Here is a 27,491-nt window from a genome sequence, read left to right on the forward strand (position 1 = left end):
CTGTTCCCCTTTTCATTTGGTTTTGGTTTCTTGTGTGTGTGGTTTTTTTTTTCGTTTTATTTTTTCAAAAATTAAGATTTCAGGACAGATCACTACAAGGAAGACGGGAGATGACGAAGGCATGGGGATTTGACAAACTCAAGGAGGGATTCTTCCAGGTTTTCACTGCTATGGCGCACTGGATGTGAACGCACGTGCCAAAACAAAAACAACTCTGTGCGTCACTGTTCAGTCTAGATCTTCCATTGTCGTTCAGTATGCATTGCGTTTGCCTGTCTTTGTGTGTGTGTGTGTGTATGTTTGAAGTCACAGCATCTCTCCCGGAAAAAAAAATAATATATATCTATCTATATATTTATATATATTCAATGAATAAATAAAACCATGACTCTGATTGGTTGGTCAGTGCTGGGTTGGGATTGGAGGACATGGCTCCAGTAGTTGGTCAGATTCTTCCAAGGAGCTGCTTATTCGATCACCATGCAACGTGGCAGATGCTGGGAAAAATACTTGAAGAGCTCGGGTGTGGCCCCGGGACAATTGGTCAGCTCCAGCTCTTCCAGATCTTGAAGCTGGACAAGACCCGAGAGTCCGGTGGTAGTCAGCAGAGGACAACCTGAAAAAAACCAACAGGAAACCCGTGAACAGAAAAGAGCAATGGGATCACCGATGAGCGGGAATTGAACATTAAGAACATAAGAGAAGCCATGTTGGATCAGGCCAGTGGCCCACCTAGTCCAACACTCTGTGTCACATAAGGACATAAGAGAAGCCATGTTAGATCAGGCCAGTGGCCCACCCAGTCCAACACTCTGTGTCACATAAGAGAAGCCATGTTGGATCAGGCCAGTGGCCCATCCAGTCCAACACTCTGTGTCACATAAGAACATAAGAGAAGCCTTGTTGGATCAGGCCAGTGGCCCATCCAGTCCAACACTCTGTGTCACATAAGAACATAAAAGAAGCCATGTTGGATCAGGCCAATGGCCCATCCAGTCCAACACTCTGTGTCACATAAGAACATAAGAGAAGCCATGTTGGATCAGGCCAATGGCCCATCCAGTCCAACACTCTGTGTCACATAAGAACATAAGAGAAGCCTTGTTGGATCAGGCCAGTGGCCCATCCAGTCCAACACTCTGTGTCACATAAGAACATAAAAGAAGCCATGTTGGATCAGGCCAATGGCCCACCCAGTCCAACACTCTGTGTCACATAAGAACATAAGAGAAGCCATGTTGGATCAGGCCAGTGGCCCACCCAGTCCAACACTCTGTGTCACATAAGAACATAAGAGAAGCCATGTTGGATCAGGCCAATGGCCCACCCAGTCCAACACTCTGTGTCACATAAGAACATAAGAGAAGCCATGTTGGATCAGGCCAATGGCCCATCCAGTCCAACACTCTGTGTCACATAAGAACATAAGAGAAGCCATGTTGGATCAGGCCAATGGCCCATCCAGTCCAACACTCTGTGTCACATAAGAACATAAGAGAAGCCATGTTGGATCAGGCCAGTGGCCCACCCAGTCCAACACTCTGTGTCACATAAGAACATAAGAGAAGCCATGTTGGATCAGGCCAATGGCCCATCCAGTCCAACACTCTGTGTCACATAAGAACATAAGAGAAGCCATGTTGGATCAGGCCAATGGCCCATCCAGTCCAACCCTCTGTGTCACATAAGAACATAAGAGAAGCCATGTTGGATCAGGCCAGTGGCCCATCCAGTCCAACACTCTGTCACATAAGAGAAGCCATGTTGGATCAGGCCAACGGCCCCTCCAGTCCAACACTCTGTGTCACACAGTGGCAAAAAAATTTATATATACACACACACTGTGGCTAATAGCCACTGATGGACCTGTGCTCCATATTTTTATCTAAACCCCTCTTGAAGGTGGCTATACTTGTGGCCGCCACCACCTCCTGTGGCAGTGAATTCCACAGGTTAATCACCCTTTGGGTGAAGAAGTACTTCCTTTTATCCGTTTTAACCTGTCTGCTCAGGGTAAAAGGGTAATGTTCAGGCAAAGGGCTTTGGCTCAGTGGTAGAGCACATTTGCGTGTTCCCAGGCATATATGAACATCTGAAGCTGCCTTCTACTGAATCAGACCCTCGGTCCATCAAAGTCAGTATTGACTACTCAGACTGGCAGCGGCTCTCCAGGGTCTCAAGCTGAGGTTTTTCATGCCTACTTGCCTGGACCCTTTTTAGTAGGAGATGCCAGGGATTGGACCTGGAATCTGGGACCTTCTGGTTACCAGGTAGATGCTCTGCCACTGAGCCACCAGCCCTCTCCATCTAATAGGATTTTATTGAATCAATTTATTGAGTCCATTGAATCGTAGGATTTTGGGTAGTGAGAAAAAACCGGTAACATTAAGAAACCCCCAACGGAGTCATTTTAATCTCAAATATTCTTCTTGTATAATATGCTACTGATGTGAGGCTCCCAAAGCCCCCACTGCCCCATCAGCCAGCTTGGAGAAGGCATTTGCCTCTTTAAACCACTTCTCCAAGCCGAGCCAGTAGGCAGCTTGGAGAATGCATCTGAAGTTAAAGTTGCTTTCTTTCCACCTCTGTAGACACCCCTGCTCTTCAGGAAGGAGATTCCTGGAGATCTCCAGGAAGCACTTCTTTGACCTGGCATGACCTGGTCAGTGGGAGGGGTAACAGATGCAATAAAAACTCTTTGCAGGAGGGAGGAGGGCTCTTTTCCCTTGGGCGCTGCGTCCATGGGTGCACACAGACCTCTCCCCTGGGATGGCAGCGAGGGACCATGTGCTCGCCTCAAGACCTGGAGCAAGCTTCGAAGGGATGGCAACTCTCTAGGAATCTGTAACGTCCTAAACTAAAGCAGCCTGTGCTATTTTATCTCTGTTTATTTATTTAGTATATTTCTATTCCTCCCATTCCCTGTAGGGCTCAGGGTGGAGTACAACATATAAGAAAATGCAATAAAAACGTTTTATAAACGAACAACTCAACAGAACTCAGAAAATTTTCCATATAATCACAACATTGCCCAGCCTGGCCGTTTCACAGCATGACGAGATGTTATCCCATAGAGATGGCAGATATTCAGGCCTCAGACTCAGCAGGAGCTCACAGAAGCACAGCCCCTGAACCTTTCTGGGGGTTCCTTTTCCTCCTCCCCACCTTCCTTGTCCATTGAATCGTAGGTGCAGCTGCATGGCAATCCCTGGATTAGGAGAGCAGGCAGCCAGCCAGCCACCAGGGGCTTTGCCATACTCCCAGCAGCCCTCATTAACCCTTGGAGAAGCCCACGCCACCCTTTCTCCACTTCTTATGTGATTTTGGGGGGCCAGTTCCTTGCTGGCCTTTTGACTGGGGGAGGGGCTCAGGAGAACCCCAGGCAAGCGAGGCCTGCTTGGGCTGGCTGGATCTCTAGTCAGCCCAAGCTGGCCTCACTCGCCCAGGGCTCTCCTTTCTTGCATCGGGTTGCTTTTGACTGGAGGGGGCAGCATATGCTAATGATTATGCTAATGAGCGCTGTCAGCTATTTTTCTAAAAAATGACCCCTGCAGATATTATTCCATTTTATAGCACAGATGACTGTGCCGACAGGGGAGGCCAACCAAATAAAATTTAACATTTAATTTTAACATTGGGTAAGGCATGTATAGAGACAAGGACAGAGGATTTGCAGTGCCCCAATTTCTTTGAGTTCCCTTACTCATTTTAGTGCTGTGCTAAAAGCAGGGATCATTTCGTAGAAAAAGAGGTGCAGGAGCTCATTAGCACAACTCATTTGCATATGCCACATACCCCTGACGTCACCAGAAGGGGTACTAAATTATGTCAGCTCCGCATCCACCTTAAAATGCTTCTTGAATTATTATTGTCATAATAAAACCTGACTCCTATCATACTTTTTACATTATTTCCTCCATGAAAAAGTTCCCCTAAGTTCAGCTCTCACCAGCAAGAGACAAAAGCCGTAAACTTCTCATTCCGAGCAGATGCTTCAGGCCAAAATCTTGAATCTGAAACAACAGAAATGGAGGAAGGAATGAGACAACAAAAAACTACAATGTCGAGACAAATGTGTAATTACCAACACATTGCTAGTAAGCTATGTTACAGTCCCTTCACCCCAGGTTTCCTTTCCATCACTCAAAGCTTTCCTTTTGGAGGGCAAATTCTGACAGAGCGATGCTGGGTTAAATCCCATGGTCAGAAATACTTTAGGAGAAGGGAGTTCAAGAGGGGTGAGGGTTTCCAAAAGCGAAATATTGAAGGCACAATCGCAAACAATTCCTATAAGAAGGAAAACTTGGAGGAGCCTAAAGAAGCGAAGATGGCGTCATAAACAGCTTTCTGAAGACTTGAGAAATATTTTAAAAAGACTCATTTAGGAAATGGAAGGAGGGCCTTGTAACCAAGGATGAATATAAACAATTAACCAGTGCTTTTATTTACTTACTTACTTAATTGAGATTTATATCCCGCCTTGTTGTGTCCTAGGCTCAAATGGGAGAACTGTTACTTTTGGAGGGAACTGCTACTTTTGGAGGGAAGCCGAACAAGCCAGAGCTTGAACTCCACACCAGGGTTCCAGAGAAGGCCTAAGCATGCCCAATCAGGGGAAGGATTGAAACATAAGTATCCAATCAACATCCAGGCTCATACTGTACCCTGATAGGCCCTTAGGGCCCTGTAAATAGCCAATCCATGTAGATAGTTAAGGACCAATCAGAAGGGGGCAAGAATTGTATAAAGGAGCGGGAAGTTTGAACAGAGCTCAGTCTGTGTGTGTGTGTTCCTGAAGTAAAGCTTGCTGAAATCACTCTCCGACTCTGGTCTCTTACTGCGCCGATCCCAGTACATTACACGCCCTCTCCGTGGGTGGACTCAGGGCAGCTAACAACGACTTTTAAAAGGTTACATATTAAAATCACAAACAATGTATAATATAGTGGGTTCAATGCATGGAAGACACGCAGTTGCAGTGATCATAGCTCTTTATTTAGTTACAGCATGGTAACAACTGACTAGAAGACTGCTAAACTGGGCCAACTATATATAGGCAGCAGTCATTCTGCAGAAAAATAGGTGGTGGAGCTCATCCAGGGATTGCTATGCAGCTGCACATACTATTCAATGGACAAGGAGGTGGAACTCTCAGAAAAGTTCAGGAGCTGTGCTGCTGTGAGCTCCCACTGAATCTGAGGTCTATGCTAGGTTCCTGCGCTAGAACGCCATTGGGTCATTTGGACCAGCAGGGGGCCTGTGATTGGAGCAGGGCAGCAGGGATTTGGATCCTACTGCCCATTGTTCCTTAGTGCCCAAGCTCAGTCCTGAAGGCTCCAATGAGCCAGGCATAGAGATGTAAAATTTCCGGAAATTTTGAAGCTCGGAAAATACCAAGGTTTTTTTCTGGATTTTTTCCAGAAAAAAAATGGAAAATTTCGGAAAAATTGACAAAAAAATGCTACATTGGGGGCTTATCAGACGCACAGTATAATCAGTTGTCACTGCTGTTTCATACCAGATTAAAAGTGGCTGATCAGACAGCAACATCTGCCTCCCGGTATTGACTTGTAGTAGCCCCCCCAATCCTTCTTGGAACCGGAGCATTTTGTTACCTGCTCCTTTGAGGTGTTTTTTGAGTTCTTCGGTTTCACCTCGTGGTTTCTCCGTCTGGATAGTTCTCAACCAACTTCCAGATGTCTGAAGGCTGTCCTGGAGCAAAAGGAACTCCGGGACAGACATCCAGTTTACGGTTGCCATTTTTTTTTACTACTTAGCGATATGTGCATAACCACATAATGTTTTAACCCATGCTCATGCGCATAATGCACATAAAAGGAGAAAAAAGAACTGCATGGTACCGTCGTGTAGACGGCAGAAGACGCTTTCATCGCGGAGTGATTTGAATTGCAGCATGGCACTCTGATCATAATATCTGGAACAAAGATATTCGGAACAGAACCGGGTCAGTTTAACTCAACACGCTGTGTGAACCGGGCCTAGCACTTCTTTTTTCTTTTCCAAATTGAATGTCATTCTGTTACTTTAGGAACATAAAATATGACTATGGACAATTTTACTTGGCATGAAATTATCACAGCTAGCATATTAAAAATATAGTGTATCCAAATAATTATTACAAACAGAATTTACTTTTAAAATAATATTTATTTGTACTTGTAACAAATGGAGCAACAATCTCCTGAACTGTTTACTAGTTTATGTGGAACAGACAAAAAAACCTCCACAAAACTATTTTTTAAAAATCCAGAAGTAACAATTAATCATATTTCCTCTCCACAGTATTAAATAAAAATAAAAAACTCATTCTCATAAAAAGAACTGAAGAGGGGGGAAGTGTATAGAAGGGAGTGTAGGACTAAGTTTCAATGAATGGGCATGACCTAGGACTTGCTTGTCCTCAGTGCACAGAAATTAGAATAATATGATACCATACATATTTTTTTTAGAAATGATTTGGAAAATATTTGAACGCCTTGTCTTAAAATATTTTATTCATCATGTTAAAATAAAATATTCCATAATCAATTTATTTCATTTTATCTTTTTTCAATTTTTTCCAAATTTTTCAGAAAAAAAACACAAAAAAAGGCTTTTAGAAAAAGACGGGGAAAAACTAGGTTTTTTTCCTGAATTTTTCCGGTTTTTTTCTGGACCTTCACATCTCTAGCCAGGCAGGAACTATTCAGTCCATTTACCACTAAGTCCACATACACAACACAATGCGAACCTAAACCATAAGCACATCATTATTATGATGCCCTTCGCACCTTCTGTGGTGGTTCACAACTTCTTCAGTGGGCCAATTTAATTTCAATTGATGTCTTAAGTTAGTCTATCCATCAGTGGTCCTTGAGACATTATCAAATTACTCATAGTTAGTATTCGCTCAGATTGGGTGGCAGCACTCTCCCACTTAGATGTCATAAGCTATTTGAAATAGTTCTGTTTTACATGCCCTGCGGAATTGGGATAGATCCCTCAGGGCCCATATAGCCTTTAGGAGGGTGTTCCACAGCGTCGGTGTTGCCACCGAGAAGGCTCTGGCCCTTGGAGAGCTCAGTCTGTCCTCCCTTGGTCCGGGGATGGAGAGAAGATTTTGCCCTCCCAAGCACAGTGCTCTCTGGGGAACATGTGGGGAAAAGCGGTCCCATAGATAGGCAGGCCCCTAGCCATATAGAGCAGGGGTGGCCAACGGTAGCTAAGGTTGCCAAGTCTGGGGACTTTGGGGTGGAAATATCTGGGGACTTTGGGGGTGGAGCCAGGAGACTTTGGGGGTGGAGCCAGGAACAAGGGTGTGACAAGCATAATTGAACTCCAAGGGAGTTCTGGCCATCATATTTAAAAGGACAGCACACCTTTTTAAATGTCTTCCTTCCATAGGAAATAATGAAGGATAGGGGCACCTTCTTTTGGAGCTCATAGAATTGAACCCCCTGGTCCAATCATTTTGAAACTTGGGGTGTACTTTGGGGAGAAGCACTAGATACTATACTGAAAATTTGGTGCCTTTACCTCAAAAACAGGCCACCCCAGAGCCCCCGAAACCTCCAGATCAATTCCCCATTATACCCTATGAGAATCGATCTCCACATAGGGAATAATGAAGTGCTCAGCAGATGTTTCCCTCCCCCCCACCCCGTTTCTGGCAACTCTGAAGCAAGGGATTGGCCTCTCTACTCACGAGTTGCTGCCAACTTCTCCAAAGTAACACAGACACCCCATCCCAAGAGGAAGCCTTTCAATCGGAGACTGAAGCCTCCGAAGGGAGAAAGGCACATGGTCCTCAAGTATTTGGAGGGCTGTCATCAGAGTGGTAAAGCAGCGGTACTGCAGTACTGTGAACTGAACTCTCTGCTTACGACCTAAGTTCTATCCTAGCGATAGCTGGTTCAGGTAGCCGGCCCAAGTTTGACTCCGCCTTCCATCCTTCCGAAGTCGGTAAAATGAGGACCCAGCTTGCTGGGGGGAAAGTGTAAAAGACTGGGGAAGGCAACCCCCCCCCGTAAAAAGTCTGCCATGAAAACATTGTGAAAGCAATGTCACCCCAGAGTCGGAAACGACTGGTGCTTGCACAGGGGACCTTTCCTTTCCATCCAGAGGATGGTGAGGAGCTGGTTTCTGTTGCCCCAGAAGGTTGAACCGGAACCAATGGGTTGAAATTAAAAGAATTTCAAGCTAAACATTAGGAAGAACTTCCTGACAGAGCGATTCCTCAGTGGAACAGGCTCTCCTTCCTTGGAGATTTTTAAGCAGAGGCTAGATATCCATCTGACAGCAATGCTGATTCTGTGAATTAGGCAGATCATGAGAAGGAGAGTGGGAAGGGTTGCATCAGTGCTTAGTTCTTGTGGCCCTTTCTTACAAACCCAGGAAATGCTGATTGCCACTTTGAGGTCAGCCAGCAATTTTTCTCCAGGCCAGTTTGGCCAGGGATCCTGGATGTTTCTGCCATCTTCAGGGCATGGACCAGGGGTCAGTGGGGATGTATGTGTGTGGGGGAAAGGCACTGGCAAATTTCCTTCATGGGGCAGGAGGTTGGACTAAATGAGCCTGGAGGTCCCTTCCAACTCTGATTCCTGGGAATTGTAGCTTGGCGCTGACCATTCCCCGTTAGAAATCCCTAACCTCTGTCCTAACAATGAGCCTTAACGGGGTTTTCAGCCATGTGGTTCCTGGATGAATGCTTCATTCCGACCCAATTATCTTTAGAATTTACAGTCGCTGTGTTGAACTGTGAGAACTGCCAATCAAGGACAATCATGTCAAGGTGATCCAGGCCCACATACAGTGGCGAGGTAAGTTTTTGTTAGGTTTATAACTAACAACTGTTTACTGGCTTAAACACAGCAGTGCCTCAAACTGTGCTTGTTTTCTCGACAATGCAAGGCGTAGAACTACAGTTTCTAAGGAGAGGAAACCATTATGAAACCAGCTTAAGACGATTAGAGAAGCCGGCAGCTGACAGTCCTGTTGCATTAGATGGATTAGCCCAGGGGTGGCCAAACTTGCTGAACGGTAGGAGCCATATAAGAGCCACATAGAATATAGGCCAGATGTTTGAGAGCCGCAAGACAGGAAGGAAGGAAGGAAGGAAGGAAGGAAGGAAGGAAGGAAGGAAGGAAGGAAGGAAGGAAGGAAGGAAGGAAGGAAGGAAGGAACGACAGAGAGGGAGGGAGGAGGGAAGGGAGGGAGGAGGGAAGGGAGGGAGGAGGGAAGGGGAGGGAGGAGGGAAGGGAGGGAGGAGGGAAGGGAGGGAGGAGGAAGGAAAAAAGGGAGGAAGGAGGGAAGGGAGGGAAGGAAGGGAGGAGGGAGGGAGGGAAGAGGGAAGGGAGGGATGGAGGAGGGAAGGGAAGGAGGGAGGAGGGAAGGAAGATTGGGAGTGAGGGAGGAAAGAGGGAAGGGAGGTTGGAAGGGAGGGAGGGGAGAGGGAAGGGAGGGGAGGGAGGAGAGAAGGAAGGTTGGGAGGGAGGGAAGAGGGAAGGGAGGAGGGAGGGGAGAGGGAAGGGAGGGAGGGAGGAGAGAAGGAAGGTTGGGAGGGAGGGAAGAGGGAAGGGAGGGAGGAGAGGGAAGGGAGGGAGGCGAGGGAGGAGGGAAAGAAGGTTGGAAGGGAGGGAGGGAAGAGAGAAGGGAGGAAGAGAGGGAGGGAGGAGGAAAGGGAGGGAGGGAGGAGGGAAGGGAAGGAGGGAGGAGGGAAGGAAGATTGGGAGTGAGGGAGGGAAGAGGGAAGGGAGGTTGGAAGGGAGGGAGGGGAGAGGGAAGGGAGGGAGGAGGAGAGAAGGAAGGTTGGGAGGGAGGGAGGGAGGGAGGGAGGGAAGAGGGAAGGGAGGGAGGGAGGAGAGGGAAGGGAGGGAGGAGAGGGAGGAGGGAAAGAAGGTTGGAAGGGAGGGAGGGAAGAGGGAAGGGAGGGAGGGAGGAGAGGGAGGCGAGGAGGAGGGAAAGAAGGTTGGAAGGGAGGGAGGGAAGAGGGAAGGGAGGGAGGGACGGAGGAGAGAAGGAAGTTTGGGAGTGAGGGAGGAAGAGGGAAGGGAGGTTGGAAGGGAGGGAGGGGAGAGGGAAGGGAGGGAGGGAGGAAAGAAGGAAGGTTGGGAGGGAGGAGGAAGAGGGAAGGGAGGGAGGAGAGGGAAGGGAGGGAAGCGAGGGAGGAGGGAAAGAAGGTTGGGAGGGAGGGAGGGAAGAGGGAAGGAGGGAAGGGAGGAGAGAAGGAATGTTGGGAAGTGAGGGAGGGAAGAGGGAAGGGAGGTTGGAAGGGAGGGAGGGGAGAGGGAAGGGAGGGAGGGAGGGAGGCGAGAAGGAAGGTTGGGAGGGAGGGAAGAGGGAAGGGAGGGAGGAGAGGGAAGGGAGGGAGGCGAGGGAGGAGGGAAAGAAGGTTGGAAGGGAGGGAGGGAAGAGGGAAGGGAGGGAGGGAGGAGGAAAGGGAGGGAGGGAGGGAGGGAGGAAGGAAGGTTGGTTTAAATGCATTCTCCAAACTGGCTAATGGAGCGGTGGGGGCTTTGAGAGCCACACAATATGTGTGAAAGAGCCACAGTCTGGCCAACCTGGATCAGCCTATGAAATTCATGGGCTCTGTAAATACAAAATGAATCAGCCTAGAAGGATGATCTTCATATAATTCCTCAGGGGTACACCTTCCCTTAGCCACACACATGGGAAATGTGATGTATGACTTAGCGAGCCATGTTTGGAAATATACGTATTAAATGAGTCTGCTTGGCAGAAGGCTGGGTTGATGGCAGCTCCTCGTTGGGTGAAGAGAGAGAAGATACGGATGTGTGGGGACGGTCAATTGGAAGCCACCGCGTGTCACCCCCTCCCCTTGAGAAACACTGCAAGCCCCTCAGATGTGAGGAAGTGAAACAAGGGAATGCAGGAGAAGACATGAAGAAGGAGCCCAAGATGGAAAAGAAAAGTTACTTTTCCTGAGTTTCAAAATTAAAACTGCCCATGGATTGTACCAGTCGTGAGGAATCAGACATAAGAAGAGCCCTGCTGGATCAGGCATGTGGTCTGTCTAGTCCAGCATCCTGTCTCAAACAGTGGCCAACCAATTCCTCTGGAAGGCCAACAACAGGGCAGAGAGGTCGAGGCCTTCAGAAAAGCATCAGAAGAGCTCTGCTGGATCAGACCAGTGGTCCATCTAGTCCAGCATCCTGTCTCACACACTAGCCAACTAGTTCCTCTGGGGGGCCAACAGCAGGGCAGAGAGGCCAAAGCCTTCCCCTGTTAAGAACATAAGAAGAACCTTGCTGGATCAGACCAGTGGTCCATCTAGCCCAGTATCCTGTCTCACACAGTTGCCAACCAGTTCCTCTAGACGGCCAACCACAGGGCAGAAAGGCTGAGGCCTTCATAAGAACATCAGAAGAGCCCTGCTGGATCAGACCAGTGGTCCATCTAGTCCAGCATCCTGTCTCACACAGTGGCCACCCAGTTCCTCCAGAGGGCTGACACACAAGGCAGAGAGGCCGAGGCTTTCCCTTGTTGTTGCCTCCTGGCACTGGTGTTCAGAGATTTTCTGCCTCTGAAGATGGAGGATCCCTTGACTCGCCATGGCTAGTAGCCACTGATAGACCTGTCCTCCATGATGAGGAGCGTGTAGGGTTAAACAAAAGATTAGAGGGAACATTGCCCACCATCCCAGTCCTTTTACAACAGCTAGTTAAATTCCTTGCACGCCTGCCCTGTCTTATCGTTGTCACCTACCTGGCAGCACCAGCGGAGGTATAAGTTCCTCAGGGAGGACATCGTGGACAGGTAGCTGAGTCCTGTATCAGTGATCCGTACACACCTGTGGAGGAGGTGGGAAATCACAGCAATAAGAAGGAAAGCAAGGGAGAAAAGGGGAGGGAAAACGATGAGCCTTTAAGGCAGGGGTGTCAAACATGTGGCCCAAGGGCTGATTCAGGCCCCCAGAGGGCTCCTATCAGGCCCCCGAGCAACTGGCTTTTGTCTGCTTCCTTCTCCCTCTCTCTTGCTTCCTTCTGCATCTCAACTTGCTTTGCCAGGCTTGCTCAAGATCGCACAGGAGCTACGGCGCAAAACCTCAGCTTTCTCCATTGGTTGAGGCTCCTCCCCCTCCTGTTCCCATGGAGGAGGGAGGGAAAGAGCCAGAGCTTCCTTTGCCCAGTTCCCTGCATCCCCTGGGAAAAATACAAAGAAAGCACCTTTAAGACCAACAAGGGCTAATGTTTTAAGCATCTTTTATTTTAAGGTTTTTCGTTCTTCTTTAAAGAAATTTTTAGTCATGTTTGTCTGTGTCCTTTAAAAAGTTTATATTTCTGCTACCTAAACTTAAATAGGTACACACAAATATCCTGCTGTATCTGTGTATTCTTTCTCAGACGCAGGAGATAATGTAAGGAAATGAATACTCTTTCCAGGCAGAAATCCTCTAATCCAACCGGTGCGGCGACACGAAACCGGCTGTAGCCGGTTTGGTGTAGTGGTTAAGTGTGCGGACTCTTATCTGGGACTCTTATCTGGGAGAACCGGGTTTGATTCCCCACTCCTCCACTTGCACCTGCTGGAATGGCCTTGGGTTAGCCATAGCCCTGGCAGAGGTTGTCCTTGAAAGGGCAGCTGCTGTAAGAGCTCTCTTAGCCCCACGCACCTCACAGGGTGTCTGTTGTGGGGGAGGAAGGGAAAGGAGATTGTGAGCTGCTCTGAGACTCTTCGGAGTGGATGGCGGGATATAAATCCAATATCTTCATTCCAACTTCTACTTGGCCGCATCAATTAACAGGGAACTAATACAATCATGTCATAAATATCTAGAAATCATAATAAATACTTATACAAAAAACAAAACTCCATAAACTCTTGCCCAGTGGGTAAGAGTTTATGGAGTTTTGTTTTTTGTATAAGTGTTCGGTTGGATTAGATCTAACCCGGTTGGATTAGAGGATTTCTGCCTGGAAAGAGCATTCATTTCCTCACGGTATCTCCTGCGTCTGAGAAAGAATACACAGATACAGCAGGGATTGGTACCTTATTGTTTATTTTCAAGCATCCAGAGTGGATAATTATTTTCATGAACTTTGGACTTTGAATGATACAAGAAAACCGGAGTGTATGAAATGTAACGAGTGTATCAAGATAAATGTGCAGTAATTCATATAGCATGAGTTTTTGTAATGCTTTCACACAGTGGTTTCTGCATTGATAAATATCAACCTGGGGATTGGCAACCCTATTGCCAGGTCTGTGTTGGAAAATGCCTAGAGACTTTGGGGGTGGATCGGGGAGAGGGTGGGATTTGGAGAGGGGAGGGGCCTCAGCATGGTGCATTGCCCTAGAGTCCAAACTTCCTAGCAGCCATTTTCTCAAGGGGTGATTAGAACAACTGGGACTGGTGTATATAGGAAAGGAAAGGTCCCCTGTGCAAGCACCAGTCGTTTCCAACTCTGGGGTGACGTTGCTTTCACAACGTTTTCACGGCAGACTTTTGACGGGGTGGTTTGCCATTGCCTTCCCCAGTCATCTACGCTTTCCCCCCAACAAGCTGGGTCCTCATTTTACCGACCTTGGAAGGATGGAAGGCTGAGTCAACCTAAGCCGGCTACCTGAAAACCCAGCTTCCGCCAGAGATCGAACTCAGGTCGTGAGCAGAGCTTAGGACTGCAGTACTGCAGCTTTAACACTCTGCACCATGGGGTTCTTCCCGGTGTATATACAAAGAGCTGCATAAAACACCAGGCACAATAATACTATCACACTGTAAGTGTGTAAATGCGTTCTTGTTTCATGCAAAATAAAATAAGGCAAGGGAACACGTATTGTTTGGGGGTTTTCAAACAACACATGTTCCCTTATCTTATTCTATTTTGCACGAAACAACAATGCATCTACACACTTACGGTGTGATAGTATTATTGCACCCAGTGTTTTATGCGGAATTTTCTCCAAGGGAGCTGATCTCTGCCAGCTGGAGATCTGCAGTCAAGTGGGACTTCTCCAGGTCCTACCTGGAGGCTGGCAACCCTAATTCCAAAATCAGAAGCTGCGGCGAAAAACGTTGCTTGCGTCTTGCAGCCCTGCGCATGACAGGACGACTCACAAGGGGGCAGCATCGGGTTACAGGAGCGGCGGCGTTGGCCATGCAATGCCTAGTCTAAGGAGAACCACAGGGTGCTTCCAGATGGAGACGCCACTCTAGAAGTAATCCCTCCCGAAGGGACAGAGCAGGAAGTGGAGAAGGTTTCCTCCTGCTCCACTCACACACACTCTCTGCGACAGAACAACACTTGGGTGTCTTGCCTATTTCAGTCCCCTCTCTGTTCTGCCTCGCCTGTCACTATTTCCTCTGGTAATCAAACCAGGCTGGGTGGGCACAGAAGGGGAATCTCTGCTTCCTATTCGTCTTGTGTAATTGGGCCAGGCAGGCCTGCTTCTCACTTAGGGTTGCCCAGTCCAATTCATGAAATATCTGGGGACTTTGGGGGTGGAGCCAGGAGATTTTGGGGGTGGAGCCAGGAGCAAGGTTGTGACAAGCATAATTGAACTCCCAAGGGAGTTCTGGCCATCACATTTAAAGGGACCGCACACCTTTTAAATGCCTTCCCGCCACGGGAAACCATGAAGGATAGGGGCACCTTCTTTGGGGGCTCATAGAATTGGACCCCCTGGTCCAATCTATTTGAAACTTGGAGGGTGTTTTGAGGAGAGTCACCAAAGGCTATGCTGCAAATTTGGTGCCTCTACCTCAAAAAACAGCCCCCCCCCAAGCCCCATATACCCATATATCAACTCTTCATTATACCCTATGGGAATCAGTCTCCATAGGGTATAATGGAGTGCCCAGCAGACATTTCCCTCCCTCTCCCCTGCTTTGACCCTGAAACGGAAGGAGGGCCTCTGAACCAGGGAATCCCCTGCCCCCACCTGGGGATTGGCAAGCCTATTCTCACTCTAAGCGGCTAAGCCTGTGGCTGGGCTTCTGCTGCTTTCAAAATGAACCGGAGCCTCCGTGGGGGCTGCGGCTCAGTGGTAGAGCATCAGCTTGGCATGCAGAAAGTCCCAGGTTCAATCCGTGGCTTCCCCAGTTAAAAGGATCAGGCCATAGGTAATGGGAAAGACCTCCGCCTGAGACCCTGGAGAGCCGCTGCCGGTCTGAATAGACAATGATGGGCCGAGGGTCTCCTTCGATATAAGGCAGCTTCGTGTGTTCTTGCGTATGCGACTGGATGCTCTCCTGTAAAGTATTCCTTTGCATGCAGAATCCTACTCCGTCCTGGGTTCTCTCTAAGCACCCTAGACTTCTATGTGGATGCAATGTTTTCATTTGGAGGTAAAGTGGTACAACTCTAGGGTTGCCAATCCCCAGGTGGAGGCAGGGGATCCTCCGATTTGGAGGCCCTCCCCCCGCCTCAGGGTCATCAGAAAGCAGGGGGGAGGGGATGTCTGTTGGTGCACTCCATTATTCCCTATGGAGAATTGATCTGTGGGTATCTGGGGCTCGGGGGAGTCAGGTTAGGTAGATGTACCAGATTTGCAGCATAGCACCCAGTGCCTCTCCTCAAAACACCCTCCAAGTTTCAAAAAGATTGGACCATGGGGTCCAATTCTATGAGCCCCAAATGAAGGTGCCCTTATCCTTCATGATTTCCAATGAAGGGAAGGCATTTAAAAGGTGTGCAGCCGCTTTAAACCTGATGGCCAGAACTCCCTTGGGAGTTCAATTATGCTTGTCACAACTTTGGTCCTGGCTCTACCCCCAAAGTCTCCCGGCTCCACCCCCAAAGTCCCCAGATATTTCTTTAATTGGGCCTGGCAACCCTATACAACCCACTCATTTCCTCACTGAAGACTAGGCCATTGGTTGAGCATGTTGGAACCAGTGTTCCCTCTGAGCTGAGTCAGCATGAGCTAGCTCACAGTTTTTTAGCCTCCCGCTCACACATTTTTGTCTTAGCTCAGGAAGTATAGCCCCAGAGGCACAGTAATTTATGCAGCAACCAAATCACTTGCTCACCACTTGAATGCCGGTAGCTCACAAAGCAGAATTTTTGCTCACAAGACTCTACAGCTTACAGAGAGCATTGGACAGGACTGCCTTTTAACTCCTGCAGACCCACTTGCTGGACCTTTAAGGGCAGGGCTGTGGCTCAGTGGAAGAGCCTCTGCTTGACATGCAGAAGGTTCCCAGTTCGATCCCCAGCATCTCCACTTCAAAAGGACCAGGCAGAAAAGAAATAACATCAATAATGTTGGAAGCAGCTAAATTTTTAGTTGCATGTCAATGGAAAATTAATCAATATCCTTCAAAAAAAGAGAAGGCAACATAAAATCTGGGATTATCTGGCCGGGGGAAAATATCTCTGACCATATTTTTGTTACTGAGAGCCCAATGGATTAATTAAATCTTTTGGAAAAATAGTTTCCCTTTTTTTGAGTTTACAAGGGGAAGAAGAAGATAAAACAAACAACCCTGGGAAATATAGAATTTTATCCAGTGTTCTACTAATTCAGCTTTCTACTAATAGTGCATTTGTATTTAATGTCCTCCTTTTGTTATAGTTATCAATGTTATATCAGTTTTACAACGTTAATGTTTAAGGTTGCATGGATAGTTTACATTATTTAAAAATTTATAAACTAAAAAGTTAGTTTGAAAAAAAGACCAGACAGTAGGCGATGTGCAAGAGACTCTGCCAGTCTGTGTAGACAATACTGATTTTGATGGACCCGGGCCTTTTTCTTTTTGTAGCAGGCATATTAAGCCACACCCCCCCGATGTAGCCAATCTTCCAAGAGCTTAAGGGGGGTCTTCTTACAGGGCCCACTGTAAGCTCCAGGAGGATTGGCTACATCAGGGGTGTGTGTCCTAATATGCAAAGGAGCAAGGGTAAAATTCTAGCAGGAGCTCCTTTGCATATTAGGCCACACCCCCCCTGATGTAACCAATCTTCCAAGAGCTTAAAAGGCTCTTCTTCCAGGGCTCACTGTAAGCTCCGGGAGGCTTGGCTACATCAGGGGGGTGTGGCCTAATAGGCAAAGGAGTTCCTGCTACAAAAATAAGCCCTGGATGGACTTATGGTCTGATTCAGGGCTTTTTTTTTGTAGAAAAAAACAAGCAGGAACTCACTGGCATATTAGGCCACACCCCCTGACATCACCATTATTTCACACAGGGCCTTTTTGTAGAAAAACCCCAGCAGGGACTCGTTTGCATATTAGGCCACACCCCCTGGTCCCAAGCCAGCCGGAACTGTGTTCCTGCTCAAGAAAAGAAAAACCCTGCCAAGCCGCCCGCCTCCTCAGCCATTCACGTCCTCCACCGAAGCCCACACGCCGCGGCTCCGCTCCCTAACAGCCTGTGCAGCACACAAACCGCTTACCAGCTTTATTTTCTTCTCGCCATGAGCTGCACCATTCGGATTCCAAGGGTGGGACGACCCAGGTAGGAAAAAACGCTACGGGGTGCACTTGAGGGAGTTAAGGTTCCTCTCCAATCTCCCTTTCCCGGCGGCACAGTTAGGCACCGAGGTGTTGCTGAGGTATCGGCCAGGGGGAAAACTGGCACTGAGTGAGGAACCTCCGTTCCTCCCCCACGTCCAGAAAGCCCCCCAGGCTTTGGAGCGTCTCCAGACAGCTCCTTAAGAGGTACTTCCCGACCGGGAAGCCCCCTCGATTACCCCACAAACAAAGTTCCCTCCGAGACGGGGAAAGGAGCTTTGCGTCACTCCGCCATCTTCCGGAAAGTCCGCTCAAGAAAAGAAAAACCCTGTTCTGATTTCAGCTTCATGTGTGATCTTATGGCACTCCTCTGCAGTCTCCATAGAATCAAAGAGTTGTAAGGGACCTTCAGGGTCATCTAGTCCAGCTAGGCTTCCCAACCCTCCCGCTCTAGCGGGGGATGCCAGGATTTCCACCCTCTTCCCCCGCTCCCCCAAAAAACAGAAGCGGGGGGAGGGGGGAAATGGTGCCACGAACATGGCGAGCCGCCCCATCCCAGAGCGGGCGACGCCACCCCCCTCCCCCCGCAGCTGCTCCTCAGTGGCGCTGTTGGGCCAGAGGCTGCCGAGGGCGGGCAAGCCGGGCAAGGGGGCTCTGCTCTCAGCCAGCAGGGCATAGCCGGAGGCCAGCACGTTCTTCTTGCCCTGCGCACACATCCGCCCCACCACCCTCCTGACCACCTCGTGGGGGCTGGAAACCTGCAAAGGACGGAAGCGGGACACGCGCTCAGCGGCTGGCGGCAGGGCAGGCAGCCCCACGAGGCACTGGGCCAGCAGGCCGCAGTAGGCCGGCGCGTCTCCCTCCTGCAGCAGCCCCCCTTCTGATTCCAACCCAGAGGCGTAACGGAGCACGTGACGCTGCTGTGCCGCTGCTGCCCCCCCCCCCCCGCAGCTGCTCCTCCGAGATGGGCCCAGCCTGAGCCCATCTCGGAGGAGCAGCCACACTCCCCAGCGTCGTTTCCCCCCCCTCCCCCTAGCTCCACCCCAGTGTCTCCTGGCTCCACCCCCAAAGTCCCCAGATATTTTTTAAATGGGACTTGGCAACCCTAAGTCCAGCTCCTGCACAATGCAGGAAATTTGCAGGTACCTCCTGGTACAACTTCTCTCTTAATGTACGTCGTGCTGCCCCCAGAAATTCAATCCCATAAACCTTATTTAACGTTCCCCACGGAATTGTGCCAAGCTCTAAGGCTTCTTCGCCGGACTATGCGGCCCTGAAGATGAGACTCTGATGCTCTAATAGATGAATCGAGGTTTTAATAAAACAAAATAAAAACTGTATTTGTATATGAAGCATATCGGTTTCAGGAAGTTTAATTACTTATAATTTCAGTGTATAAAACGGCAGGAATTCGTAACTACTCACTGGGGTGTCTCACTCATTCACTTCTCACCAGAACTTTTTTTCCTGCCGGAGCCCACCGGAGTGGAGCTCCACCTGCGTCGGCCAGGGCTCCGGCTGGCCCGACCTGCCATGTGACAGCCAAGTGCTCCAAGTCAGGGGGTGTGGCCTAATAGGTAAATGAGCTCCTGCTGGGCTTTTTTACTCTCAGTTCCTTCTTAAACTCATGTTTCTGCAAGCTTCGCTCTCACACACTTGCTACTTTGGCAGTATTAGGGCTGACTCTCTTTAGCCCCTTAATATGTCCTCTTAGGCTGTGATCGCACACACAAAGTAATGCACCTTCAATCCACTTTCAGTGCACTCTCCATCTGGATTTTTCTGTGGGAGCTGGCAAAATCCAGTTGGAAAGTGCACGGCACGTGGGTGGAAAGTGCATTATTTAGTGTATGTGATCACAGCCTCTGGGTGCTTTCACACATGCTAAATAACACACTCCCAGTCCACTTTCAATGCACTTTGCAACTGGATTTTACTGCATGAGACGGCAAAACCCAATTGTAAACGGTTGCTGGAGTGGATTGAAACTGCATTAGTTAGCGTATGTAAAAGCGCCCTCTCTCTCCACACTCTCTCAGTCTAGGGTTTCCAGCCTCCCCTGGTTTGGGGCCCCCCCAACCTGCTGGCACGAGGCTGGTCCCTGGGGGGATCGCCGCCCTCAAAAAGCTCCATTGTGCACCACATGCCTAGCATGATGATGTCACCCGGAAGTGACGTAATTGCACAGAGCACATCACACAGAGGACGCTCTAGCAATTTGGGTAAAAAACTCTACGGTACCTATGGCGACCTCATCTCCGCCACCAACCGATCACATCACTCGCTCATCCGCCTCTTTCACCCCTCCCTTCTCCAACAGAACTCACCAACAATTAAAGGGACACACATGTATAATTTCATAATCATTACACCTCCCCCCCCCATACCCCCAGTGACATCCTGCCCCATTGTGGCAAAAAACCTCCAGGATCCCTGGCCAAACCAGCCTGGAGAAAAATGGCTTCCCATCGCCCTCACCTGTCAAGCACCAGCTCCTCCAGCTTGTGCAGGTCGCAGGCGATGTACTCCAGCGCCATGTCCGTGATCCGGGGGCACCACGAGAGGTCCAGGCTGCGGAGCTTACGGAGGTTCTCCGCCACCAATTCCACACCGTCGTCCGTCACCTTGGAGCAGCCGGAGAGGCTGAGGGCACTCAGGTTGGGGAGGCTGTGCACCATGTTGACGACCCCGTGGTTCGTGATCTCCCAGCAGGAGTTGAGGCGGAGGGTGTGGGTCGTGTAGCCCTGCTTGGCGGTGAAGTAGGCCAGGGCCGTGTCCGTCACGTGGTAGGCCTGCAGGTTGAGTTCGGTCAGGTTGGGCAGCAGCTGGGAGATGGCGGCGATGGCATCGTCGGCCACGTTGATGCAGTCGCTGACGCTCAGGGAGGTGATGCGGGCGTTCAGGCTGGACCAGAGGCCCGCCTCGGTGAAGTCGTTGCACCCGGACAGCTCCAGCCGCATCACCCCCTGCATCTGTTCCAGCATCACCTGCAAAGAGAGGGGAGGGACGTCACTGCTGTACAAACCTGCTGTTCTCCTAAACCAGGGGTGGCCAAGATGTGGCTCTTTCGTACATATTGTGTGGCTCTTGAAGCCCCCACGTTGGCTGATTTGGAAAAGGCATTGGTCTCTTTAAATCTCTTTGCTAAGCTAGCTGGCAGTTTGGAGAATTCATTTAAAGTTGCTTTCTTTCCACCTCTCGCCCCTCCCTCCACTATCTTCCTTCCTTCCTTCCTTCCTTCCTTCCTTCCTTCCTTCCTTCCTTCCTTCCTTCCTTCCTTCCTTCCTTCCTTCCTTCCTTCCTTCCTTCCTTCCTTCCTTCCTGTCCTGTCCTGTCCTGTCCTGTCCTGTCGCTCTCAAACATCTGACATTTATTCTATGTGGCTCTTACATTAAGCAGGTTTGGCCACCTCTGTTCTAAACACTGGATAACAGCGCACCAATACTACAACTCACAACAATGGGTTTAAATTAAAGGTAGAAAGGTATGAATGGAGAGGAGATGGACTTCATTACTCTAGAAACCTGTCATTCTCCTAAACATTGGGTGACAGCACACCAATACTACAACTCGCAACCAGTGTTCCCTCTAAATTGAGTTAGCGTGAGCTAGCTCACAGATTTTTAGCCTCCAGCTCACACATTTTTGTCTTAGCTCAGGAAAAATGGCTCCAGAGCACACTAATTTGTGCAGTAGCTCACATCTTTAATGCCAGTAGCTCACGACGTAGAATTGTTGCTCACAAGACTCCACAGCTTAGAGGGAGTATTGATTACAACAATGGGTTTAAATTATGGGTGGAAAGGTACAGGTACTTCATTGCTCTACAAACTTGGTGTTGTCCCAAACACTGGGTAACAGCACACCAGTACTACAGCTCACAACAATGGGTTTAAATTTATTTATTCCCGCAGATTTATAGGCCGCCCTTTCCCGTAGTGGGCTCAGGGCGGCTTCCAACACAGTAAAACAATCAAAACAGTTTAAACAGTTAAAACAAATTAAAATTAAAGCGATTAAGCCACCGCTCACATGAAGGCAGCATGGATGGCGTGGACAGATCAGTGCAATCAGTGCAGGGGGTGGGGGGGGCAGTTCTGATTGCAAAGACGTCCGTCCGCCTCAGCCATAGGCCTGGCGGAACAGCTTCGTCTTACAGGACCTCCGGAATGATAACAAATCCGGGAGGACCCGAACCTCCATAGGGAACTGATTCCACCAGGTCGGGGCCAGCACTGAAAAAGCCCTGGCCCCGGTTGAGGCAAGCCGGATGTCCCTTGGGTCAGGGATGGTCAGAAGATGGTGACTGGCGGATCGTAGTGATTACGGGTGGAAAGTGACTACGGGTGGAAAGGTACCGGCTGGGTATGGGGGGGGGGATTACAATAAGAGCAGTTCAGCAGTGAAACAGTGAAACAGGCTGCCTAGGCACTTGCTGAACTCCCCCTCACTGGCAGTCTTCAAGCAGCGGCAGGATGAACGCTTGTCAAGGATGCTTTAGGCTGATCCTGCATTGAGTGTGTGTGGGGGAGGGGATGGACTAGATGGCCTCTACCAACCCTTCCAACCATACGGGTGTATGATTCTGATAGCTACCCCCAGGGGTTTATTTGATGTAGCAGGAACGTCTTTGCATATTAGGCCACACACCCCTGATGTAGCCAATCCTCCAAGAGCTTACAGGGCTCTTCATACAGGGCCTACTGTAAGCTCCAGGAGGATTGGCTGCATCAGAGGGGTGTGGCCTAATATGCAAAACCCTGGCTACACCTCTAAAAATAAAAGCTAGACCCTGTCCTGGGTAGCCCAGGCAAGCCCAATCTCATTTATTTTATTTTATTTTATTTTTTATTTTATTCTATTTTATTTTTATCCCTCGCTCCCCGCCGAGGCAGGCTAAGGGCAGCTCACAGTATAAAATCACAGTAACAATTAAAACAATACATATTATAAAATTACAGATTCTACAATTTAAAACAATCAAAATTGTTTCCTTCCTTCCTTCCTTCCTTCCTTCCTTCCTTCCTTCCTTCCTTCCTTCCTTCCTTCCTTCCTTCCTGTCCTGTCCTGTCCTGTCCTGTCCTGTCGCTCTCAAACATCTGACATTCATGTCTAACAGCTCTGAAACATCTAAGCAGGGTCAGCCCTGGCTAGTAGTTGGATATGAGACCTCCAAGGAATACCAGGGCTGGGATGCAAAGGCACCTTTCTGAGGGTTCCCCCTCTTCCTCCCCACCTGCCTACCTTGTCCAATGAGTAGTAGGTGCAGCTGCATAACAATCCCTGGATTAGGAGAGCAGAAGCCACCAGCCACTGGGAGCTTTGCCACACCCCCAGCAGCCTTCATTGACCCCTGGAGAAGCCCACGCCACCCTTTCTCCACTTCTTATGTGATTTTGGGTGGCAGGTGGCTTGCTGTGCTTTTGACTGGAAAGGGGGCAGCCCAGGAGAGCCCCAGGCAAGCGAGGCCTGCTTGGGCTGCCTGGATCTCTAGCCAGCCCAAGCAGGCCTCACTCTCCTGGGGCTCTCCTTCCTTTCATCCGGTTGCTTTTGGCTGGGGGGGGGGGGCGGCATATGCTAATGAGCTCTGCCACCTATTTTTCTACAAAACGACCCCTGGTTGTATCTATACCCTGTGGCCAATAACCACTGATGGCACTCTGCTTCATATGTTTCTCCAGTCCCCTCTTGAAGCTATCTACGCTAGTAGCTACCACCATTTCTTGTGGCAGTGAATTCCATGTGGTAAAATTTTGCTTCGGCTGAAGAAGTAGTGTTTATGAGCTTTATCGCAGAGATGGGGATTTGAATTCAGGATTCTAAATGCAAAATCCAATCAATCAGTCAATGAGTTAACCAACAAATGTGACTCTAAGTTCCCGGAAGGGAGGGGGGATGGGTTAGATCTTTAAAAATGAAATAAAAATACTACGCTGCTGGCTTTTTATATCATAGCCAGCCATCTGCTCTGGGCGGGTATATTTCAGAGGTGCCAATTTTTTATTTTCTCCTGCTACAATCACCACATTTTCCACAATTATTTCTGTGCTATTTCTGTCCAAATGGCATGGAGAAACATTAGGGGAACCCTGCTGGGTCAGACCAGTGGTCAACCTAGTCTGGAAGGGGCACACAATTCGAAGCTTCCCACCCGCTGTTGTTGCCGTCCAGCCATTGGAATTCAGAGAAGCACGGCCTCTGAATGGAACCATCGTGGCTAATAGCTAGGGGTAGAGCTCTTCTTCCATGAATCTGTCTACACTCTATTAAAGCCATCTAAGCTGGTGGCTGTGCATACATCCCAAGGCTGGCCTGGCCACTAGGCAAACTAGGCCATTGCCTAGGGTGCTGGCCTTTGGGGGGTACCAAATTGGGTGCCCCTCATGTATCTCAGTGACGTTATCATAGGGTTGCCAAGCCCCCTGCGGTCTCCGGAGGGGGATTGTTATTTGACTGTACCATAGAGCTTTCCCTCCCAAAATGCTAGAGTGTCCGGGGAGGCCTAGAGCAGCCGGCGCACAACGTTGCCAGTGTGATGATGTCACTTGTGGGTGATGTCATCACGCCATCGACGTCAGGGGAGGTTCCCCCTGCTGGCTCAATGTGGGCCGGCGGGTTGGGAACCTCCCGGGTGGGAGAATCCCCGCCCGGCCCGGGGGGTTGGCAGCCCTAGGTTATCAGTGCAGTGTGGTGCTAGAAGTTAGTCTTGCCTACGGTGCCAGACAGTCTAGGGTAGGCTTCCCAATCCCCAGGTCCCAGCGGGGGATCCCCTGGTTTTACAGGCTTCCCCCCTCCCCCAGCCAGCTGGCCGGCGGGGGAAGCCCCGCCCCCACAGCCATTATGCACCTCCATGAACGATTCCCATAGGGAATGATGGGGAATTGATCTGCGGGTATTGGGGGCTCTGGGGGGGCTGTTTTTTGAGGTAGAGGTGCCAAATTTTCAGTATAGCATCTAGTGTCTCTCCCCAAAATACCTCCCAAGTTTCAAAAGGATTGGACCAAGGGGTCCAATTCTATGAGCCCAAAAAGAAGGTGACCCTATCCTTCATTATTTTCTATGGAAGGAAGGCATTTTAAAAGGTGTGCTATCCCTTTAAATATGATGGCCAGAACTCCCTTGGAGTTCAATTATGCTTGTCACACCCTTGCTCCTGGCTCCACCTCTAATGTCTCCTGGCTCCACCCCCAAAGTCTCCTGGCTCCACCCCCAAAGTCCCCAGATATTTCTTGAATTGGACTTGGCAATCCTAGTCTAGGGCCAGCCCTGCATACATCCAGTGGCAGTGAGTTCCACACATTACTTATATCGCAGAGCTGGGAACAGTGCAGAAGAGGGCAAGAAAGATAATTAAGGTGTTAAAGCTCCTTTCCTATGAGGGAGGGTTAAAAAGTCTGGGGCTTTGCAGTTTAAAGAAAAGACAAGGGTGTGTGTGTGTGTGTGTGTGTAACAGAGGTGTGTCACTGTGGTGGGGAAAGTCCATCTCTTTCTCCAATCATGCTAGAATTGGCACCGGAGCGGAGTCCCAGATGAAGCTTATGGATAATAGATTCCGGCAGGGCTTTTATTTGTAGAAAAAGACCAGCAAGAACTCATTTGCATATTAGTCCATGATGGTGCATTTGTAAAAGAGGGTACAGGAAGGTGGTCTCATATTAAAAAGGCCAGTAAATAGTGGAAAGAAATACATACTGAAATTAAAAAAAAAATTGAAGATAAAAAGTTTGCTATGCTACCTGAGATAACGTTACGAGGAATTTTACCAGTTAATATAGATAGAACGGTAAAGGAACTGTTTAGATATACGTTAACTGTGGCACGATTAATATGTACAGCTAAATAGAAAGCCAAGGTAAGACAAAATGCAAGAATATGCTGTCATGGCGAAACTGACAAATTATATAAATAAGAGACCGATAAATGAATTTGAGGACAACTGGAGAGCTTTTTATGCTTGTTATAATTAATTTTCCTGTTAGTCTGAAGAAGTTGGTGGAAATGCAGCAGACTGCTACATTCAGCAATTCCCGTGAGTAAAGTGATTGCCCAAGTGAGATTGCAAAAGAGTGGACTTGCAAACTGTTTATTTTGACTGCTTGTGTGTGTGTGTGTGTGTGCACTTTCATTTAGTGGAAGTACAGCTGCTGGGGAACAAGGAAATGAAGACTGTATTCAGGGGAACTGCGCTACTATATTTTTATTTATTTATTTTAGGGAATGGGAAAGTCTCCAGGCTCCACTCCTAAAAGTCCCCAGGTATTTTCTGAGTTGGATCTGGCAATCCTAGAGTAACCCGATATTAAAAAAACCCATAAGAAAACAAAATCTGTACCTAAGTATAGTCATCAAAGAGTCCTAGGACCAATACAAGTCTAAGTTGCTGTAAAGCAAGATCGTTAACAGAAAAACAGTTCTTATGTTTACAGTTTAGCTACATGTCTACTTGCATGCATGAAATACATATGTCTTCAAATTACATATTTCCAATCTACATATCAGAGAGAGTATCAAAGTGGATAATTATTACAAACTGTAAGGCGGTCATCCTAAAACTATACAGAAGAAGAAAAAGACTGCCGTGAAAACATCGTCATGAGACGGCTCCCCAGAGTTGGAAATGACTGGTGCTTGCACAGGGGACTACCTTTACCTAAAGAGTCCCGTGGTGCAGAGTGGTAAGCTGCAGTACTGCAGTCCTAAGCTCTGCTCAAGACCTGAGTTAGATCCCAGCGGAAGCTGGGTTCAGGTAGCTGGCTCGAGGTTGACTCAGCCTTCCATCCTTCTGAGGTCGGTCAAACGAGTCCCCAGCTTGCTGGGGGGTAAAGTGTAGATGACCGGGGAAGGCAATGGCAAACCACCCTGTAAAAAGTCTGCCATGAAAACATTAAAACAACATCACCCCAGAGTCGGAAACGACTGGTGCTTGCACAGGGGACTACCTTTTTTAATGAAAACATACTATGTGAAAATAGTAAAATAATACGTGCAAAGTTTTATTGGGATGCATTGTATCATGCATTCCTTTATTAATGATTGTCCTTGGTATTTTTAAAAAGTGCCCCTGGTATTTTCCTTTATTTTTTTTCCTTTGTCCCCCCTTTTTTATTCTGTATTACTATAAGAAAGTAAACAATATGTTATGAACATATGAACATATGAAGCTGCCTTATACTGAATCAGACACTTGGTCCATCAAAGTCAGTATTGTCTTCTCAGACTGGCAGCGGCTCTCCATGTTTTTAAACAATTCTCCAGCTGTCACTCCAAGCAGTGGGAGGGCAACAGGGAACCCTGTTGTGCTATTTGGTTGCTCTAGCCAGAACATTTAAGACCTCTATGGTTTTCAGATCAGACCTACCTCAAGGCCTGCGTCCGTGATGGTTGATCTCTTAAGGCTCATGGACTTCACCCCTTTCTTGGATAAAGGATAGTTATCGATGAACTCGCAAATGTCCAGGTCAGAGACTCCGACCAGGCAGAAACCGTCGAAGCCCCTGACGGCAAACCCTTGGAGGTTGACAAACTCTTTCTCCCCGCTGGGCAGGACGTTGTAGAGCTCTTTGGTGTGTAGCACCGGCATCAGGCCCACCCAGAACTTGGGCTGGTACAAAACCCTCCTCCACGCTTTACACACCTGGGCCAGGACACACTTCTCGCAGGCCGAGAAGTACCAAAAGAGACGGTTGAGGATCTTCTCGTCGACACCCAGTTGCCTTTCGGTGGGGGAATTGGAGAGCCCCTCCAGGGAAGAGACTTCCCCGTTGGTTGGGGAGATCTCACCGGAGTGGAGTCCCACCACAGCGGCTCCAGAAGGTGACGGCACGCCGGAAAGCGCGGCCAAGGAGAGCGGTGAAGCCAGGCTGGGCATGGGCAAGTCACTGTGATTGGCTAAGGCTGGGCTGATAATGGCAGGCACGGAGGAAGGCTGGCACAAGCGGTTTTTCATCGCAGGTGTCCCTTTGGTGATGCTGGCGGAGCCGAGTCCATTGGCCTGGGCCGGGATCTTCACTAGCCCGTTCCGGGGTAAACATGGGGGTTTGGTATCACCGTTACTCTGGTTCGACATCTTCCAAGGT

At 48.8% G+C, this 27,491-nt stretch overlaps 1 protein-coding gene across 1 annotated transcript; it reads right to left on the reverse strand.

Annotated features, from left to right (window-relative positions):
- Positions 1-27,491, reverse strand: FBXL16 (F-box and leucine rich repeat protein 16). Its single transcript, XM_060260906.1, has 5 exons — positions 26,774-27,491; positions 19,894-20,402; positions 11,725-11,809; positions 3,950-4,013; positions 1-616 (listed from the first exon to the last, which is right to left on the reverse strand). Exons 1-5 carry the CDS (start codon positions 27,479-27,481, stop codon positions 468-470), a joined length of 1,515 nt encoding a protein of 504 aa, XP_060116889.1. The 5' UTR covers positions 27,482-27,491; the 3' UTR covers positions 1-467.

Source organism: Heteronotia binoei, chromosome 20, assembly GCF_032191835.1.
Source record: "Heteronotia binoei isolate CCM8104 ecotype False Entrance Well chromosome 20, APGP_CSIRO_Hbin_v1, whole genome shotgun sequence".
Taxonomy (NCBI): Eukaryota; Metazoa; Chordata; class Lepidosauria; order Squamata; family Gekkonidae; genus Heteronotia; species Heteronotia binoei.